Raw genomic sequence first — 17,630 nt, forward strand, 5'->3', positions numbered from 1 at the left:
TGTTTTTTGATTACGTTACCGAGTGTTACCGTTCATAAGTAAATAAGTCTTTATATTGTCAAGAGTCCTCTCATGTTTGTTGCATTCACTGTTTTCGCCCCCAAAATTGTGATTTAATATTTCATGTTTCATTCATTTGTGTATATTTTATTCACAAATAAAAGATATATGAGAAGACGAAGAAATTGAATATTTTTGGTGCTAATTAAATTTTATAGTAATAATAATAATCTATTATCATATTTTCACCCACAACCTCTTACTACAAATAAAAAAATGAGATATGGGCCATTGAGCAAACAGCTTTGGGTGTGGACGGTTAAAAAAAATTGTTCCTGTTCCTGCACAGATGTCTGGCATTGGTATAATTAAACAGGAAGTGTGTATATAATAGCACTTGCCAAGTGTCTTGGCTTATTCAGCCATGCTTCTCCATCTCTTAGGTGTGACACTATTGGCTGTTTTTGCAACAGCTGAAAATAAAGGTATTGCACACACATGCTTTGTTAATACTGGACAGGTTTTTCACATGAGACTCCTTTCTTTACAGATATCAAAATAGAATGTAAGCCAGACTCTGTAAACATCACATGGATCATCAGTGAGGAGCTGGTGCCATACTCGACGTATCTTTTCCTTGGAAACTGCATACGGTCAGATGCGACTATTTTGCCAACGGGAGAATGGGCGCTACATTTTCACTACAAATTCAGAGACTGTAAATTTAAGAAAAAGGTAAGACTAGCAAATACGGCCATCTGAATCCTCAGAAGCTTCTTGATGACCAGTCTGTCTTCCACAGATAAAGGGGAAACATCTGATCTATCAAAATGTGATGACCTACAAGCCTGGACCAAAGTCACAGCCACCACTATACGAGTATTTCTTTGAATGTGTCCAGAAAAGGTGCGGTATTTTAATATCCACTGTTTACCTGACCCCATTTAAAACTTCCCCAAATATTTGTAGGCCAAAAGGGTGGATTCCTCCATTCCTGAACCCAGGTGCCAGTGTTTCTGTAGGGCATGGTGGCCTCGTCTTCCATATGGCACTCCTCAATGGTGATTATCCTCGCTGCCATACAAAAGATTTGATAAAGCATGCATAGACTCAGTACTGGCGTTCTTCATCCAGAACAAATGACAGGCATAGCAAAATCGAATGTAATCCCGCTGGGCTCGGTCATGCCCATCTGGGCGGCTGTGGAGCAGAAAGCCCATCAGCCCTTGCGTCTCTTCATGGAGGAATGTGTCGCAGCCCCCACTGCAGAACCGGAGCCACATCAGCAGGTTCATCCCATCATTGTCAACAAAGGGTAGGTCTCATTTGCCTTTTCAGTTTAAAAACTGGATTTGTGACTGTTTACTTTCTACAGATGTCTTATCGAGAGCAACTCGGTGTTTGTCCCTCGATACCATTCATCTGCACTTGTTCTTTCCCTGCAGTCATCCATGTTGGGTACTGGAAAGGTGAGAAAGAAAATGACTAATTTGATCAATTTGTAAAGTGACATTTTTTTTTCTTCCTCCCCCTTCAGCTGTACATTCACTGTAAGCTTGTTGCATGGGATCCTGAAGTCCTTGATGAAAGCAAGAAAGCCTGTCAATATTCCAAACAGAATGAAGGGCAAGTGTTGCACGGAGCTTCCTTTTATTTTTAATCTGCCTGTGCAATCATTTGTACTTTTATTCTTAGATGGGAATTACTAGACGACCCATCCCAGAACAGCCGGTGTAGCTGCTGTGATCAGATCTGCAAAACCCGGACCAGACGAAGAGCTAAACAAAGTATTCTTTTTTTTTTGGGGGGGGGGGGGGGAGACAACTTTGAGTTGAACTGCCACATGAATATATTTGTACCTCTCTCCTTAGAATTCCATGGGCTGAGTCAACTTTCAGTGTTGGGACCGTTGGTCATTGTGGATAGGTCGGAGAGACGTCTGACCAGATAAAAAGATGGAGGCATTTGTTTCTGATAAGGATGCAGAGAATAAAATCTTTGGACACAATGTGACTGCTTCAATGAATTGCAACTTTCTTGGCCTGGGGAGGGGTGTCTAGAGTTGGAAGTGAATGAGCCCCCCCCCCCCCCCTTTCCCCCCCAACCAAAGTTTATTGTAGTGCAGATTTACTTAATTAAAAAGTGCAGATAATTGTAGCAGAATAAATGGTTATGTTGACAAATAGCTTAGTTTTGTTAACAGACTTGGAAAATGTTCAAATGCCATTTTGATGGTTTTACGAAGGTAAACTGATTTAAAATGCATTGAGATTCAAGTGTGGACTTCACATTTATAAATAAAGTGTATTTTTAATTGAAAGCTTGCCCCATGGGAAAAAATCTATTCAATTTGATATCAGACTTAATTACTGTTCTTGGATGAATATATCAGTTCTTACGCAGTGTCTGTGCATGTGAGTGTAAATGGATTTTCATTGCATAAATGATATCAATTTATTCCCAACAGTCTGTTTTCTTCATTTCATAGTGTGTATGCAGATTTTAGAGCGGTCCAATCAGATTTGATCCACTATGTGCTCACACGTCATCTGTATTGTTGGCCAGCAGACTCAGTAGTGCTAGCAGATATTATAAATCATATTCAAACTTGAACTGTTACTTTAACCAATCCGATTTCAAATTCACCACCACGCAATAATGGCAGAATTTTCCATTCCCTGATTGGTTGGTCCAAACACGCTAAATCTGACTCATAAAAGAAGATTGCAGTAATCCGCACACACTAATTGAATAATCAGCATGATCGATATCAACTGTTTACGATGATATTTTTGTCATGTTTCAAAATAAATTGAATTTGAAAGGCATGGCACAGCTGAGCTGTTCGATTGGTTCCTATTGATGATTCTTCTGTTTGTGACATGACTGTGGTGCTATCAGGAGATCCCAGCCATCCATCCCAGATATGACTTTTGAAAAATACAAAATTATGAGTAATCAGGTGCACCTGTGCAGGTTGGCAGGTGAAACAGCTGATGAGTGCTCAGAGGGGATAAAAACACAATTCCATGCAGCAAGCACTTTGTTCAGTCATGATGGCTTCCATTTGGCATAGTGCATTGCTTTTCAGCTTAGCTGCTGTCGTTGCAGTATTTGCAGGTAATGTTGCTTTGCTGGAATTTTTTATTAACCCAGTTTATTGGCTGTATGTTGTGTCTTTGTTCCTCCCAAGATGTCAAGCTGGACTGCAGGCCTGATTTTGTGACGCTGGTGTGGAGGGAAAGCAGACACCATGTTGATACGTCGCTTTTTCGTTTGGGATCGTGCGCTCCCATCAGTGCATCTGCTCGGGAGGCAACTTTCAGAGTGGAGTATAAAGATTGTAACTTCAGGACAATGGTGAGTACCTGTATGTGCTGTTCCCTTGTTCTTTTGACATCTTAACACGTTCTCCTAGGTGACTGGGGACAAGGTAGTGCACACCAACGACCTGATTTATTTGTCGCCTGACTCTGGAGTGCAAACTCTCACCCACCCTGCTATTTGCGTATTTGACAGGTTGGTTACGTGCTTCTGTTGTCATCAAGAGCTGTTTTTGAAGTTAGCATTTAACCTGTACCACGTTGCAGGCCGAAAGAATGGGCCCCGACCAGTTACGATCCAGTCTTCTCAACCTATGGCCAGTCGGGTCTAGTGTTCCATATGGCACTTATGAACGGTGGGTTCATTGCTGAAATGACTTCATTTTGTGTTCAAGCTAACTATTTTTCTTTTAAGAGGACTTTACCGGCCCGGCTGCATCGACTCGTTTTGCGCTCGGGTCGTTCATCCCGATCGTGGCTCGTGTGGAGGAGAAAATGCATCAGCCGTTGCTCCTGCTGATTGAAGAGTGTATAGCGACAACTACGCCAGAGCGGCAGTCTGATTATTATTACAACATTATCGGCAATAAGGGGTACTTTCTTAAAGCGGGCCTAATGGCTTCAACTATTGTGAAATAATCCTGTAATTCTCCTTTCTTTAATCATAGCTGTCTTTTGGATAGTAAGATGTCACAGTCCAGATTTGAACAAAGGCTGATTTCATCAGAAGTCAGACTTTCTCTTCAAGCGTTTAGATTTGCTGTTGAAGAGGAGGTAACTTTTCAAAATGATGGAGCTGCTTTTGTGGGGTTTTTTTTTATTCCCCCTCAACTTCATGTTTTTTACATGTGCTTCTCAACAGGTGTTTATTCACTGTAAACTTGTAGCTTGGGATCCATCTGGTATTGATCACACAAAGAAGGCGTGCAACTTTCTCAAAGGGCAAGGGTAAATGAATTTTTGTCAGCCGTTAGCTTTTAGTGTCAACAGTCTACCTTAAAGTTCTGGTCGATTTCCAAAGAAATATCATTAGTTTTAATAGAAATGTATTCAATCCTGAATGCCTCACCACTTCAGGTGGGAGTTGGTGGACAACCTTGCACATAGCAAGTTGTGTGACTGCTGTGAAACAAGTTGCAAGTCCAGGTGGTCAAGGAGTGTAGCTTCAGGTATCCCAGACCTCCCTCTCCTGGAATCATCGTGCTGGTCTGACAAGATCTTGTTTTTGCAGGGAAACATGGAATTGTCCAGAATGCAGTCCTTGGACCCCTGACGATTCCTGAAGTCTGACCCTGAAGTGGCAATTTCTACTTTTTGTGTGGAATGACCTTCCGTAACATTTATTAACAGGAATGGACCTCGGTGCAAAAAATATTTTATTTTCACAAGTGATTTAGTCAACCAATTTTGTCCAATAAACAATCTGGAACACATGTCTGACTTCTGCGCATATTTGAGACAATAGCCTTTAACATTTGATTCAAATGATCAGGATTGCTATCCGCCTTCTGCGGGGCCTTGCTGATGTGCTGCTCATTTGAATCATTTGTCATCAAGAACTGAAAGAGTGTTTGACAAAAGCAACACTGCAGGCCTAAACATTGAATGGAATTTATTCATCCACATGGCAAAAAGTGTGAATCTTGTGTTTGCTTTATGGCAGAACATGTCTGCGTATGCAAGTGGCTCTCCTTTTGATCATCAACAACCGAGGCCATTTGGTTTTCCTTTGAATTTCCCACCATAGCACACTCGGAGACAACCAAAATTAAACTTCACATTCACAGCACTGTTTAAAGAACAGGTTTATGACAGAAATTCAGCCTGTTAACCTTTCAATTCTAGGGACTATGGAAGCAAAAAAGGACAATTTTTGCCTGAGGGTTTATGGTCAAAGTTGTTAGTTAGAATAAAATGTAATTCAGCAGAGAGAATGTCTTACCAATTCAATCCTAAACCTAGTATGAGAATATCTGTCTTGATAGTATGAAATGGCCACTGTTGATTTAGCATTTTTTTTTTTTTTTTATTACAAGCTCAGAAATGTTGGAGTAGTTGATGGAATCTACAGCATGTCTGAGTTCCATAAAATTCTGACTCGTTAAATTTGTGATCATTTATTTGTGATACATTCAATTTAAAATTACAGTTCGGTTTTTACCTTGTGTGCTTTTCTTTTTGCTATATCAAAACGGTGGAAAGACCTCGTCATTAATAGTTTGTCTGGTCCTTAATCAAAGTTGCTGTTTAAAACATTTTTTTATGCAGTATAGAAATAGTTGTTTCGTTTATATGTATTTAAAGTATTCGATTTTTTTCGAAGTTCAGTGAATGTCTCAACGGTCAAGTCAAGTGGCTCACAAGCTAACGCTAGCACGCTAACGGCCGCACTCACTCGTCCGTTTTTTTCAACCACTTCTCACATTTGCGGCAGGTAAGATTACGAAAATGTCACGGCATGTTTTATATTCGACAGCATGTTAAGTATTTTAAGTTTGTAGTCACACGGGGAATTTGATTTGAAAATGTTAAGTAGCAACAACTCATAGCTAACACGTGCAGGCATTAATCGCATGCTACAAGAGGTAAGGATAATTGTTGGTGTGATAAATGTATTTTACATGTACTTAAAGATAACATGGTAACATACTTGAATAAAAGTAATTTGTTTTAAAAAAGTCGTTTTCAAAGTGAATAGTTTTGCTCTTAGCGTCTGTTTGTTTGCTTGCTTGTTTGTTTGTTTGTTTGTTTGTTTGTTTGCTTGTTTGTGTACAACAATACTAGATCTAAGGAGAGCAAATGGAGTGGTTCCACTGCAACAAGTGCTTCATAAGACATGGATCAACGTTTGCAGTTTCTACCTGTGGACACATCTGCTGTGAAGCTTGCATTAAATCTGCCATAGCTGGTCTGTTCTCATCATATTCAGATTCCTTGTTAAAAGTAGTTAAAGTCACTGTTGGGATTGTGTATTTCTCCTCAGCGAAATGCGTCATATGTGGAACCAACTGCCAATATATTCCCATCACAGACAAGGTTGGTTATGTTTTATATCTTATGTTGCGGTGATCCAAATATTTTCACATTTCCAGAACCAAATTATTTCTTTGGAAATGTTGCTGTATGTGGTGTTTGTAATATTCAAAAAGGCTTTGTTTTGTTTTTAGATGAAACCGCAGGACAAGATGTTTTTCATGGACCCCGTAGAGCTCCTCATTTCACGGCTAGAACGCATTTTACAGGTTTGTTCATACCTGACTGCTGTCTTTTTTTTTAATAGCTCTCACATTCTGAGAGGTATTTAACCTTATTGGTGACTGAAAAGATCCCTGAAATAAAATCTGAACATCTAAAGATGAGAACTCATCCCTCAGATTACCAATTTTCAACGGATGCAAATGGAGCGAACGTTGGCGTATTTCAAACACAAGTCTGTCGAACTAGAAAAGCGCCTGAAAGAAGTCACTCAGCAGAGTTACAGGTGAATTAAGGATACGTTTATTGTTCCCCCCCAAAATGCTACTTACCGAAATTGTCACTGTTGATTCTTTTGTCATCAGGCAAATAGCTGAAATGAAAAGACTGAATGCTGATTTAAAAAGCCAAAATATGGAGTTGCAAAGAGAGATTGCAGAGTTGAAAAAGCCTCTCTCACAGAGGGTACGTGTTGTGTTTTGAATTTCAAAAGTGTCTTGGGAAAAGGTGTTAATAGCGGTAGTCTGCTCTCCATAGGGTACGCCTTCACCATTTCAAACAAATCGGTAAAAGCACATTTCTTTTTCACAATAATGACTTGTGTTGAGGCTGTAAGTGAAACGTATGTATATGTCTCGTGCACTGTGCAGCGTTCGAAGGATCTCACTTCCTGTGGCTGTCACTCCTCCTGGTAATTCCAGTTACCTCTTTTTAATTTTTGGTTTGTTTCTATTGTATATTTGTAATTAAGCCGAATCATACAAATCCTTTGCAATACAGTTGAAGAATGAATTATTGTATTATATATATTATAAATCCGAATGAAATTCCGACATATGCAAGAATTTAATCTTCAAACCTTGCAGTTTTGTTTGCTACGAGAATGGCATTCTTTAAAAATACTTATATATTTTTGACTAATTTCATTTTTCTTCCATCTCCAGTTACTGCTCAATCAAGAACTATGAGGTACAGTTGACTGCCATTTTGTTATACAGCCTCTAATTTACAAGAATGACATTTCAGCATCCATATGTGTTCTGTGGTTTCAGTCCCCTAGGTCCAACGTGGCCCAGAAACAGAGGTCTTGGTCTTGCATCTCGTAGAGTTTAGTACCGTGATCGTTCTATACATTTTTTGAAATGTTCCAACATTTTAAATGAACAAAAATACTGTACTGTTGTGGCGCTGCTGGCGCAGATGACAAACTCATTATTTTGAAAAAGATGTGTCTGAATTTGAAGAAAATCTGAAAATAATTTCTCCTATGTTTGGAATTTTACTCAGAGTCCTGGATCAATCACTTCTTTGTCTAGCCACAGCCCTTTTCTTTAACATAGACACAGTAAGTTGCAATTTCTTTCTTTTCCTGTCATTCATTAGTGCATATTAGGTTTGTCAGAATATTAAATGTCTTGGTGCTGCTTATTGTTTTTAAAGGGAGCACAATTCCCAACACCCCATCTCCAAGGTAAGAAATACAATGAATCTTTTTGACGGATTTGCATCTAACCCCTCTTCGGTCTGTGTCGTCCACAGAAGCCCAAGCAACTTCCAGTTCCATCAAATGGCTGCTTTATCAGTACACTCACCTCGGCATTAATCAAACCGGTTGAAGCAGGCTTTTTTTTTTTTGGATCCAGTTCAGTTGTTGCACTGCGTTGTTTTCCATTGAGTAATTTATCAGTCATATGATCTCACTGTTCTGGTTTCCGCATGGTGCTGGTTATTGCCAGCTTCGAGTTAGAAGCTGTACATACATGCGATAAATTGTAAAAGGGCCTTAACATGCATTTGACGATCGCTTGCAAAATTCGCAGTCAAAATGTAACACGTTCATTCGAAGTAGTACGTTTACGCAAATAATTCTTTAAATGTGTTCTTAATTTGAAATGATTTATTGAAAAACTACCTTTAAAAAAAAATGTAAGCAAGCATATAATACATTTCACTAAATCGAGTGAGGTGACTTGGTGCACGTATGCTATTGAAGATGAAAAGAAATGGAATGTTGTGCTGTTCTTAAGTACGGTTACTTTAAAGTAAAAGGAGTTCAACAATTGTGTGAATTGTGCTTGGGATACATACTCCAGAGGTGAATGGGAATGTTTGTAACTTTTTTTTTTAATCTAAACTTGTATAAGTTAAACAACAGCAGGTTGAAGGAGGACAGTGTTTAGTACATGAAATAATTGGACAAAATGGCAGCAGGCTCCAAATCCAAAGTGCAAGATGTCAAATTAAAGGGGAAAATGTCCAGTGTGCATTCCTTACTACAAGGAATAATGGGTTAGAAAGGAATGATTACTCAAAATGTCAGTGGCTAAGTTGTCTCGTCCACTGTCTTCTTCGGGTACCAAAAGAGCCACCAGTTTAAATTACTGCTACAATGAGCTATTCTGCAGTTCAAATCTAAACAAATAAGAAAAAAATATAGCAAACCAGTGTACAATTTTCTTTCCTATTTACAGCGACACGGGCAGCAAAGTTATTCCGTTTCAAATATATTAGGATAAACAGAAAGTGAAGTCAATGTACAAGCCTCAAACCTTGAACTGGGCTTGTACTCGGAAGACTAAACGTTACAATACAACGCTTCAGATAAAGCAAAAATGGAATCACACCAAGTGACGACTAAGCTTGCTGGTAGAGACGATATTCGAGTACTGAGTCAACACGAGCCCTTTTGTAGGCTTCAACCGCTTTAATCTGCAACAAGAGGTTCTTGGTGAACCTCGCCCACAACCTGAGCTGAAAACCAGTCTCGCACTTGCTGGTAACTCATTTTGGATTTCTTGCATAATACGTCAAGGTCTTTTTCGTTGAGTGAGCCCGTTGAGAGAAAATATCGTACTAACGGTTGGACATTCGGGCAAACAGCGCCGGTTCCATTCACTTGAGATTTTCGTTTGCGGCTACCTCCAACTCGAGGAGACAATCCTGAGCCGTTGGGTAAAGCGGCGTTACTCTGCTGGGCGGCCAGCTCTGCCAAGAATTTGTCACGGACGCCCTTAACCCATCGCAGTTGGCCGTTTTTAACAGCGTAACGCGTGTCCCCAAACCACTGGATAACATCAGCTCGAGGTAAACCGGTAATCCTAACAAGTTCTGTGTAATCGTCACTCTTGGGCCACTGACAGCGGAGGAAGTGCTGCTTCAATAAAGCCAACTGCTCCTTGGTCTTCCTGGGTCTGCCGCCAGATGAGCGGGATGTCGACGCTGTTGAGAGGTGTAGATTATTGCCCCTGGCCGAGTGCTCGGACTTCTTTGACGCGCTGCTGATGTTGTCTGAGGGCAGTTTGTATGGTGACGCCTCAGGTGGTGGCGTTCCAGAGGGGGAGGAGCTGGGAGAGGATTTGCATGCGTCAGGAGGTTCCTGCGGAGGAGCCTGTTGGTCCAGCTTGCAGGGCTTGACCAACTGTAAAGGTTCTTCTTCGCTTTGCTCCCCGTCTTTTAGACTGTCTCCATCACCAGACAGATCTTCCATGGCTTCATATCCCTCCGCCTCAAGATCCCGTTCCCCGAAAGCCTCAAGGCTGTGAGACAAGAAAGCCTGGAAGAAATGTGAATTTCTTATCACATTGCTTCGGGCTACCTCCTGGCCTTTCCCCGCCGGATTAAAAAGAGCACTCTTTTGAGTCGTGAGTGAAAGAGGTTCGCTTTGTTGTTCGTGTTTGCCTCCTACAGCTGGGAGGCTAGAAAAGCCCTGGGCCGCTGCCAGACTTCCTCGTCCGACTCTAAGCTGGTAACGGCTGTCGCTGAACCATTTTCGGATGTCGTTGCGGCTCAAACCGGTCTCCTCCTGCAAGCGCCTAAGCTCCACCTCTGCAGGCCAGTTCTCTCTCAAAAAACTCTTGCGAAGTGCAGCAAGCTGAGCTTTAGACTTTTTGTAGCGTCCGTGGCGGTGTTGTTGTGGAGAGGAGCCCGAAAGGTCTAAGGACACCTCAGCAGGAGCAGCAGCATCGGCGGCGATGGCAGCCACCGCATTAGCACTTGATGGTATGTCACTTGGTGGGCGGTAGAAGTAGGAATCCTGAGGCGGCGGTAATGTGGAACTGAAACACGGGGAAGTGGATTTGGTTGGTTTGTAAGAATCTGGTGATTCACATTTTGGTTTCTTCTTCTGAGGAGACACGATAGGCAAAACGGGTTCGGCGACAGAATCTTTCTCCTCAATGACTTTGGCTTCCTCACTTGGTTCAGTGGAGTCATCAAAAGAATATGGCACTGATAGTTTCCGCCGTGTCTCCTCTATCTCCTCTGATGACCAACTGATCCCGTATTTGATTCTCTGTACCATAAACCAAACCTTAACTTTGTCCAAGGGCAAAGAGCAAAGCCGGGCTAGGGTATTGACCTCAAGTGACGATGGGTATGGAAACAAGTTAAAGGCTTGGACGAGCTCTGGAATGGAGTCCAGTTCGCGGGTTTGATCAGAATGTGTCCACACCAATTTCAGTTCTTCTGAGACAAGAGGCAAGCACACAACAGCGTTGTGGTTGGTGGTGAAACTGGATGCGGAGCCTGGGTTGCTTTCGGGTGACCTGGCAGGAAGATGCAAATCTTTAACAGCGTGTTTATCTTCTTGCTTTACTTTACAAACAGTCTTTGTGGTTTTGCTATCCAAGAACTTCTTGGCCACGTGCGCTCCCACTCTGCCGTTTTGTTCATCGAAGGTCGCCATCTGTGCCTTGGAAGTCGGGTGTTTCACCTGGAAGAAAAAGGCTATTATTTCACATGTTGATCGTTTCCCAAAAATGTCAGACCACTAGAGTTTATATGCTAATGTTTTCACAACTTTTGTTTTGCCCTCATTGTCGAAGTCAGTTATCGGACAGCTGTTCCCCCTCCCCCCCTCTACTTTGAACTCCTTATTCTGAACTCCCCCTGAAACGAGTCGTATACCCGGTCCAGACTGGGTTCCCCTCCCCCAAAGTGTGGTGGGTGACTTTTGTTTTGTGTGAGCAAGGGGGGTAGGTGTGTGTGTGGGGGGCACTGGTCGCAAAGGGTGGGAGTGTAGAGAACGGACATCCATGAGAAAACTCTTCACGGTTACGTTCTCACCCTTTTCTTATTAGGCTTTGTTCTACTTCAAGTTTCCAAAGACAAGTAGAGCCCCTTCGTGAAAGCAAACAGCAGAGCAGAAGCCTGTGAATTTATAAACGGAGGAAATGATCAGCATTAGTCAGACTTTATTTTTTTCCAAGTTAAAAAGTATTCAACTTAAAAACACCTTAAGAGAGTTTGGTAGTTTGTTTTAATGTTAAGCAACAGGTATCTATCAAACAAATTTATAATATAATATAATTTAAACGGCTAATAATTAGGATTAAGTACAAATCCGTTACTTTTCTTTTATTCTTTGGGTTTTTGTGAATGTGTGAATAGCCCGAAACAAGCATAGCCTGGGCACTGTCGTCAATCATATATAAGCAAAAAAAAAAAAAAAAGCCACTAATTTCTTAAATACGCATCTTGTTTTGAGACTGCGCCGTGGCCGAAGATTGAGGTCGCTTTTTTTGCCTACGCCAAAAAAATGTGTAACCAAACCACGAGCCAACTCTAACGCCACAACGTTCGTCATTCGTGACCTATTGGAACAAATAGGGGCGCTAATTCAAGTAGCTGTCCCGTGTTTTTTTTTTTTTTTTTGGATCCGAGACGTATTGCATTGAAATGGAAACTGTTTTTCCAAATAAGGTTTGAATCGGGTAAAAAGTTGTTGGTTGTACCCCTAACAATGGTAGTCGTGCCTGTGCCCCTTTATGGCGTACTAAGTAAAACGCTTGACTGAGCTGGCGCACTTCGCCGCCAGACATACTTGGATTTAACGCTGAAAATAAACTTACCGCAAAAGAATCCGTTGTCCCGGAGCTCCGTGTGAGCGAAAGGACAACGAGTTGAAAAGGGTCCAGTTTCCGTTGAATGAGAGGCGGCTCTAAATGGCCGAAGTTTGGAAGAAGACTGGACACAATGCCCGTCCGTCTGGCGGCTTGACCCTTGGTTTATTTCACCGAGCGCCTCGTCGGATTAACGGCCAAGGAAGGCAAGATGCGACGGCGACTAAGTTTGTCACCCTTTCCTTGGACTTAGTCTCGCTTGCCCCCGTCTTCGGGTTCTTTTTCTCCCGACTGAGAGGTGGTGTTCGGTCGCGATCGCTGCTTGGTCCGCGGCCGCTTTTGTTCTGTTGAGAAGTGTTTCCACTGTCCGGCCAGATCGAGGCGAGGCGGAGCTGCGGACCAGGAAGCCCAACCAGGCCCAACTGACTGTCACGGCCTCGGCGTAGTGGGTGTGCCAGTCTGCCGGGGAAGGCTTCACATTGGTGGGAGAAAGCGTCTGTACAACAAATCCCGGCCAGTGGGCTAAACACTTTTTTTTTTTTTTTTTCTTCCCCCTACGTGAACCACGTTGCGCCCCCCATCAAATCTGGGCCACATTACGATGAGATTTATTTGCGTAGAGAATCATGTATGTAGAATCATGCATGGAGTAACCAACAGCACTTGAGGTGATGTGTTTTTTCGTCTTTATTTGTTCAAATGATATCAAACATGTCCAGTAGCTACAGAGCTAATGATGGTGCTTATGCAAATTTGAAGAGACGGGCTCCAACATAAAAAAAAAAAGAAATGACGCACACAACATTGGAGTCAACACAAAGGTGTGAAAAAAAAAAAAAAACACTTCCCAAAAATGATTCATTTTGAGGATAGGCACCTCATGGGCTACAAATGAGTTACCAACAGTTTCTTTTCCTGAGAGGAAATAAGGGAAATGTACCGTCAGATAGCTTTCTTTAAATAGATATAAAGTTCAATACAGGACCAGTTTAGTACAGTACATCCAATAGACCCGGAGTTTCAAATTAAAGGACTATTATAGAGAAAAAGTCTTTTCAGGGTGTTTACCTAGAAACATACAAATGGTTTGTACAAAAGCAAGCAGTGAGAACATAAAAAGCTGAGATTTGAGTCTTCAAACAAACAGTTTTGGGGGTGTAAAATGGTAGTATTAAATGTTAATTCCTTTATTCAGAATAAGACAAAACAGCAGTTTAACCCTTTAGTAATCTTTATTAATAGCATACTGTACTGTAAAATAGTAACACTTTTTGTAAAAATATGCATATGTACGTATGTGCTTTAATATTTGATCAAATATTGTTATACATTCTGGCTGCATCCACATCCAATACAGCTTCATAGTAATCACAAATACAATTTCACATTTTTAAACAAAAAAAGGTAATAAGCAAGAGTAGAAGCTCTCTCTATATGTACGTATATGACTAACCCATAACAAAGCGCACTCAATTTTGTGCTTTGTTTTTCGGTTATGCTAAAATGGTAGGTAACAAATAATGGAAAAGAGTACGAATACAAGATGTGCATTCTTCTGAGGTGGATGTTTTTATTTCCCCCCCCAATACTATATGGCTCGATTCGACATTAAATGTGTGCAATGGTTTATTGTATTCACATATAAGCTTAACGGGTTATGTATTTTTTTTTTATTCCTATCAGGTTTTTTTATTTCCATCAGTTTATTGTCATTATTTTCTGGCATTTCTCTTGGCTGTAAGTCTGTAGACATTAGATTTCAGCCTCTTTGTGCTACAATGTCAAAGTTATCTGCACAGAGCCAATATTATTGAACCTATATTATCAATGGGACTGTCTCTTTAACAAATCACATTTTCCAAGGTCTTCTAGCTCACTCACAATATTACCATCCTCAGATTCTTTATGAATTTTTTTTGCTTAATTTCAATAGGCACTTGTGGCAATTGCATTTAAAAAGTAGTCACAAAGAGGTTTTCCATGTGGCTAGACATTGTTGCTACCCATGGAAAGCATAGAGCGTGGAATTCTTATAAAAGAAGGGACCACATATGAGAGCCAGGAGAGATGCGGAACTTGGGTCAGCAGGAACTTTATGGAGGTGAAGTCTTCAACACTGCGCCCTGGAAAAGCAAGCAAAAATAAATACCATACAAACACTTTGATTTTCAGTCTTCCCCCCAAAAGTGACTCACCATTAAAGTCTCGGAGCCCATAACGCCTCGCCAGTTCACAGGTCATGAGAATTTTTCCACTCAGCGAGATCAGGTTTTTATCTTTGAAATGGAGACAGGGTTCATTAGTTGAAGCTAAAGAAGCCAAAGTCATGTCAAAACTGATATTTGCAATAGTATCCTTTCTGTCAGCGAATGGAGAATAGGCCTACCTTGAGCAAGGTTGACAATGCACAGGCCACTAAATTCAGTGGTTTCTCCATTGACAAACACATCCTTAACCTGAGGGTGAAACAATTGAGATATTTGGTGTAAATGGCATAGTTTACACATGGAGTTCATCTGGCTTGGGATCTACTTTCTGTTGTGCATCATCTGAAAGCACCATCTCTTCTACTAGCTCCGTCTTCACTGGTCCGGGCCACAGACTGATGGATGCCACGCCGCTTTTGCGAAGCTCCACAGCCATATCTGCTGCCATGCGATCACACTGTAAAGAAATGGTTTCATTACTCCAAAGATAAATCCCAGACCTAGGGAAACACCAACTTACTGCCGCTTTCCCAACACCGTATGGAACATTGAAGAGATATCGCACTCCTCCCATGGATGAAATGGTGACGATCAAACCTTGACCTTGAGCGACCATCATACGGGCCGCATACACCGAACAGATATAGTGGCTTCTACCAGAGTGAGAATTAAAACAAACAAAAAAAAAAGGTTAAATGAATTCATGTTGTCCATTCAAAGTGCTTACTACCTTAGGCCCGTGTTGTTTATGGTGTCCCACATAGACGGCTCTGTCTCCCAGAACTTTTTCCCCTGGTTCTCAAAGATGGTCTGCAATGACAGCAAATATTTTGTGAGATGATAAACAATGAAAGGTTTCTTGCACAGTTAATGTTATCATGACAAATCTTAGAGGCGTGGTCATATTAGCTCACTTGACATTGTTTTTCTTTGGGAGAAATTTAGACGCCAACCACTATTATAAAAGAGAATTTTCCCACTTTGGAGGATCTGCAGTATGAGAATTAGTGCTTGAATGCCACCAACCTGTACTCCAGCGTATGCGTTGTTTACGAGGAGATCCAGTCTGCCACTTTGTTCCAGTTTTACGCGTTCAAAGAGTTTCTCAATGTCTGAATCATTAGTTGAATCACAGATGACCGGCACACACTTTCCACCCCTCTGGTTTACCTGAGCAGAGAGAGAGCACACATAAATCAGTTTTTCCCATAAAGTCATTTTTAGCATTTAGTTGCATTTTAAAATGAACAGACAGACAATATAAATTGTAGATGTGAATTTGAAAGAAAAAAAATCATGCACTAGTCATCTAATTATCATGAAGTCAACAATTGTTTCATAAAAAAAAAAAAAAAATCATGCACATCTAATTATCACAACGTGAACAATTATTTCATATCAAAACAAGCAGACATTTAAAGATGCATTACTTAATCGGTAAACAATGATCTACAGAAAGAGGAAGTAAAAAGAAAGTGCCTTAGCTCAAGATTAACTTCTTGGTATGTGCTTCTTGCCACACCCTGCTCAGAATTTCACCTGTGCTGCTGTTTCATTAAGAGCCACTTCCTTCCGTCCTGTGATGTAGACGGTAGCGCCTGCCTCACAAAGCTGCAGGGCTATTCCTTTACCGATGCCTCTGGAGGCACCTGTGACCACACAGATCCAACCGGACAGGGACATGTTCTCTGTGGACCGCAGATACATCATAGGTCAATGTCGCCAATTTTTGCCCATCAAAATGCCTTTGCATGGTCCAAAAATACATTTCCGGATTTTAAACGAGGCAGACGCTGTCACCCATCGCTCGTCCTGGTATGCCAAAGTTGTCGTACTAGTTTGTAGAAATGGGGAAAAAAAACGTTACTACAAATTAAATTGGCCTTAGTGACGACATGGAGTAGGGGTCACCAACATGGTCATCAGGTGCAGCTTGTGGGTCTAGTCTCGAAATAGCTTACCAGGGAAGAGACATTGTGATTTTCTAAGAATGTTGAAGAAGTGATCTTTTAAAAACATAAACACTAGCAGAGATTTATAGAAATAAAACATGAAGAAAAATGATCAGTAATAATACGATCTACATTATTATCTGATAGTCCTTTGCGTTATAGGACCAACAAAGTAGCTGTTATCTTCAGAAAAGGTTAGTGAGCCCTGACCTTCCTGACCTCAAACTAACAAAGTACATCGAAAAAAATGCTTTTCATTCAACCTTGCATAAGGATCCAGCATGCGCGCATTTGTGTAAGAGTGATGATGACGTTTTTTAGAAAAACAAACAGCAACATATTTCAAAAGTTAAGACTTTCCGTTACCGTTTTCAGCTCGGATTTTCTTGGACAGACGATGTTCGATAGTGAGTGCTAACAATGAGAGAGAGGCACGACACAACTTAAAGCAAAAAAAGTGCAGCGTCACTTAGGTTCTTCTTGTGGCCATGGTCAACAAGAAAATAAATAAATAAATAACGGGGCGTGTACAGCAATTGCCATTCACGTGATGACGCCAGTGCATTCACGATTACTCCATAGTTATGGAATGGGGGAAAGAGTGAGCGGCAAAGCAAAGGTCAACAGGTAGTTGCAGTTATAGCAGTAACTCGAGTTATTCAAATAACCATTCGAAAAGACAAATGACCACATACTAAGAAAAACAAGATTTTGCATCCAGTGTAAAAGGAGACATATGTAAATTCGAAATATTATGTAAATGTAGAAAATAAGCAGCTGTTAATTGCTATTTAAATTGACCTGAAATATTATTTCACATTCAGTGCAAAAAAAAAAAAAAATCTATAACTGATTGAAATAGGATAGATGCACGAAAGGAAAACGGCAACTTACAGCAATTGGAGTCAGATATTTCTTCCAGCGACGTCTCCGGGCTTATCTGGTAAATTTCGAATGCTTTGCTGCTGATATGAGATGAATGCAACTCCTCCTTTCTTCTTTTCGAGACGTTCTACCGCAGCTGCTATACGATATTGTTGCTTTACTGCCCTCTGACGGTGAAATATATACCTTACAATAGAGTAAGTTGGTATATTTTGCAACTCTTTGACT

General features: G+C 41.0%; 4 protein-coding genes across 7 annotated transcripts; 2 read left to right on the forward strand and 2 right to left on the reverse strand.

Annotated features, from left to right (window-relative positions):
* The first annotated feature begins 329 nt into the window (after nucleotides 1-329).
* zp3f.2 (zona pellucida glycoprotein 3f, tandem duplicate 2) lies at nucleotides 330-4,756 on the forward strand. Its single transcript, XM_068648671.1, has 18 exons — nucleotides 330-485; nucleotides 551-735; nucleotides 803-906; nucleotides 970-1,061; nucleotides 1,135-1,315; nucleotides 1,376-1,469; nucleotides 1,538-1,626; nucleotides 1,696-1,787; nucleotides 1,872-1,937; nucleotides 3,019-3,120; nucleotides 3,194-3,360; nucleotides 3,419-3,519; nucleotides 3,591-3,679; nucleotides 3,739-3,916; nucleotides 3,992-4,097; nucleotides 4,186-4,271; nucleotides 4,401-4,492; nucleotides 4,555-4,756. The coding sequence occupies exons 1-18, from the start codon at nucleotides 425-427 to the stop codon at nucleotides 4,611-4,613; spliced, it is 1,944 nt and encodes a 647-aa protein (XP_068504772.1). The 5' UTR covers nucleotides 330-424; the 3' UTR covers nucleotides 4,614-4,756.
* Nucleotides 4,757-5,220: 464 nt separating this feature from the next.
* On the forward strand, nucleotides 5,221-8,578 carry LOC125984745 (RING finger protein 212B-like). 2 transcript variants are annotated; one of them, XM_049746908.2, is made up of 13 exons: nucleotides 5,221-5,757; nucleotides 6,108-6,231; nucleotides 6,307-6,359; nucleotides 6,491-6,565; nucleotides 6,698-6,804; nucleotides 6,884-6,983; nucleotides 7,056-7,084; nucleotides 7,169-7,209; nucleotides 7,463-7,487; nucleotides 7,571-7,602; nucleotides 7,806-7,863; nucleotides 7,959-7,989; nucleotides 8,058-8,578. In XM_049746908.2, exons 2-11 carry the CDS (start codon nucleotides 6,123-6,125, stop codon nucleotides 7,832-7,834), a joined length of 600 nt encoding a protein of 199 aa, XP_049602865.1. In that variant the 5' UTR covers nucleotides 5,221-5,757; nucleotides 6,108-6,122; the 3' UTR covers nucleotides 7,835-7,863; nucleotides 7,959-7,989; nucleotides 8,058-8,578. The 2 variants fall into 2 exon arrangements, with proteins under 2 accessions (XP_049602865.1, XP_049602864.1); XM_049746907.2 differs by having other exon boundaries at nucleotides 5,225-5,757; nucleotides 7,571-7,625.
* Nucleotides 8,579-8,624: 46 nt separating this feature from the next.
* Nucleotides 8,625-12,802, reverse strand: homeza (homeobox and leucine zipper encoding a). Of its 2 annotated transcripts, XM_049746903.2 has the most exons (3): nucleotides 12,368-12,802; nucleotides 11,583-11,666; nucleotides 8,625-11,229 (listed from the first exon to the last, which is right to left on the reverse strand). In XM_049746903.2, the coding sequence occupies exon 3, from the start codon at nucleotides 11,200-11,202 to the stop codon at nucleotides 9,223-9,225; it is 1,980 nt and encodes a 659-aa protein (XP_049602860.1). In that variant the 5' UTR covers nucleotides 11,203-11,229; nucleotides 11,583-11,666; nucleotides 12,368-12,802; the 3' UTR covers nucleotides 8,625-9,222. The 2 variants fall into 2 exon arrangements, with proteins under 2 accessions (XP_049602860.1, XP_049602859.1); XM_049746902.2 differs by lacking the exon at nucleotides 11,583-11,666 and having other exon boundaries at nucleotides 12,368-12,801.
* Nucleotides 12,803-13,571: 769 nt separating this feature from the next.
* dhrs1 (dehydrogenase/reductase (SDR family) member 1) lies at nucleotides 13,572-17,559 on the reverse strand. 2 transcript variants are annotated; one of them, XM_049746905.2, is made up of 9 exons: nucleotides 17,412-17,559; nucleotides 16,105-16,253; nucleotides 15,592-15,735; nucleotides 15,296-15,375; nucleotides 15,086-15,218; nucleotides 14,891-15,022; nucleotides 14,745-14,814; nucleotides 14,554-14,634; nucleotides 13,572-14,481 (listed from the first exon to the last, which is right to left on the reverse strand). In XM_049746905.2, the coding sequence occupies exons 2-9, from the start codon at nucleotides 16,246-16,248 to the stop codon at nucleotides 14,345-14,347; spliced, it is 921 nt and encodes a 306-aa protein (XP_049602862.1). In that variant the 5' UTR covers nucleotides 16,249-16,253; nucleotides 17,412-17,559; the 3' UTR covers nucleotides 13,572-14,344. The 2 variants fall into 2 exon arrangements, with proteins under 2 accessions (XP_049602862.1, XP_049602863.1); XM_049746906.2 differs by lacking the exon at nucleotides 17,412-17,559 and adding an exon at nucleotides 16,884-17,196.
* Between the last annotated feature and the right edge of the window lie 71 nt (nucleotides 17,560-17,630).

The sequence above is a fragment of the Syngnathus scovelli genome, chromosome 17, assembly GCF_024217435.2.
Source record: "Syngnathus scovelli strain Florida chromosome 17, RoL_Ssco_1.2, whole genome shotgun sequence".
Taxonomy (NCBI): Eukaryota; Metazoa; Chordata; class Actinopteri; order Syngnathiformes; family Syngnathidae; genus Syngnathus; species Syngnathus scovelli.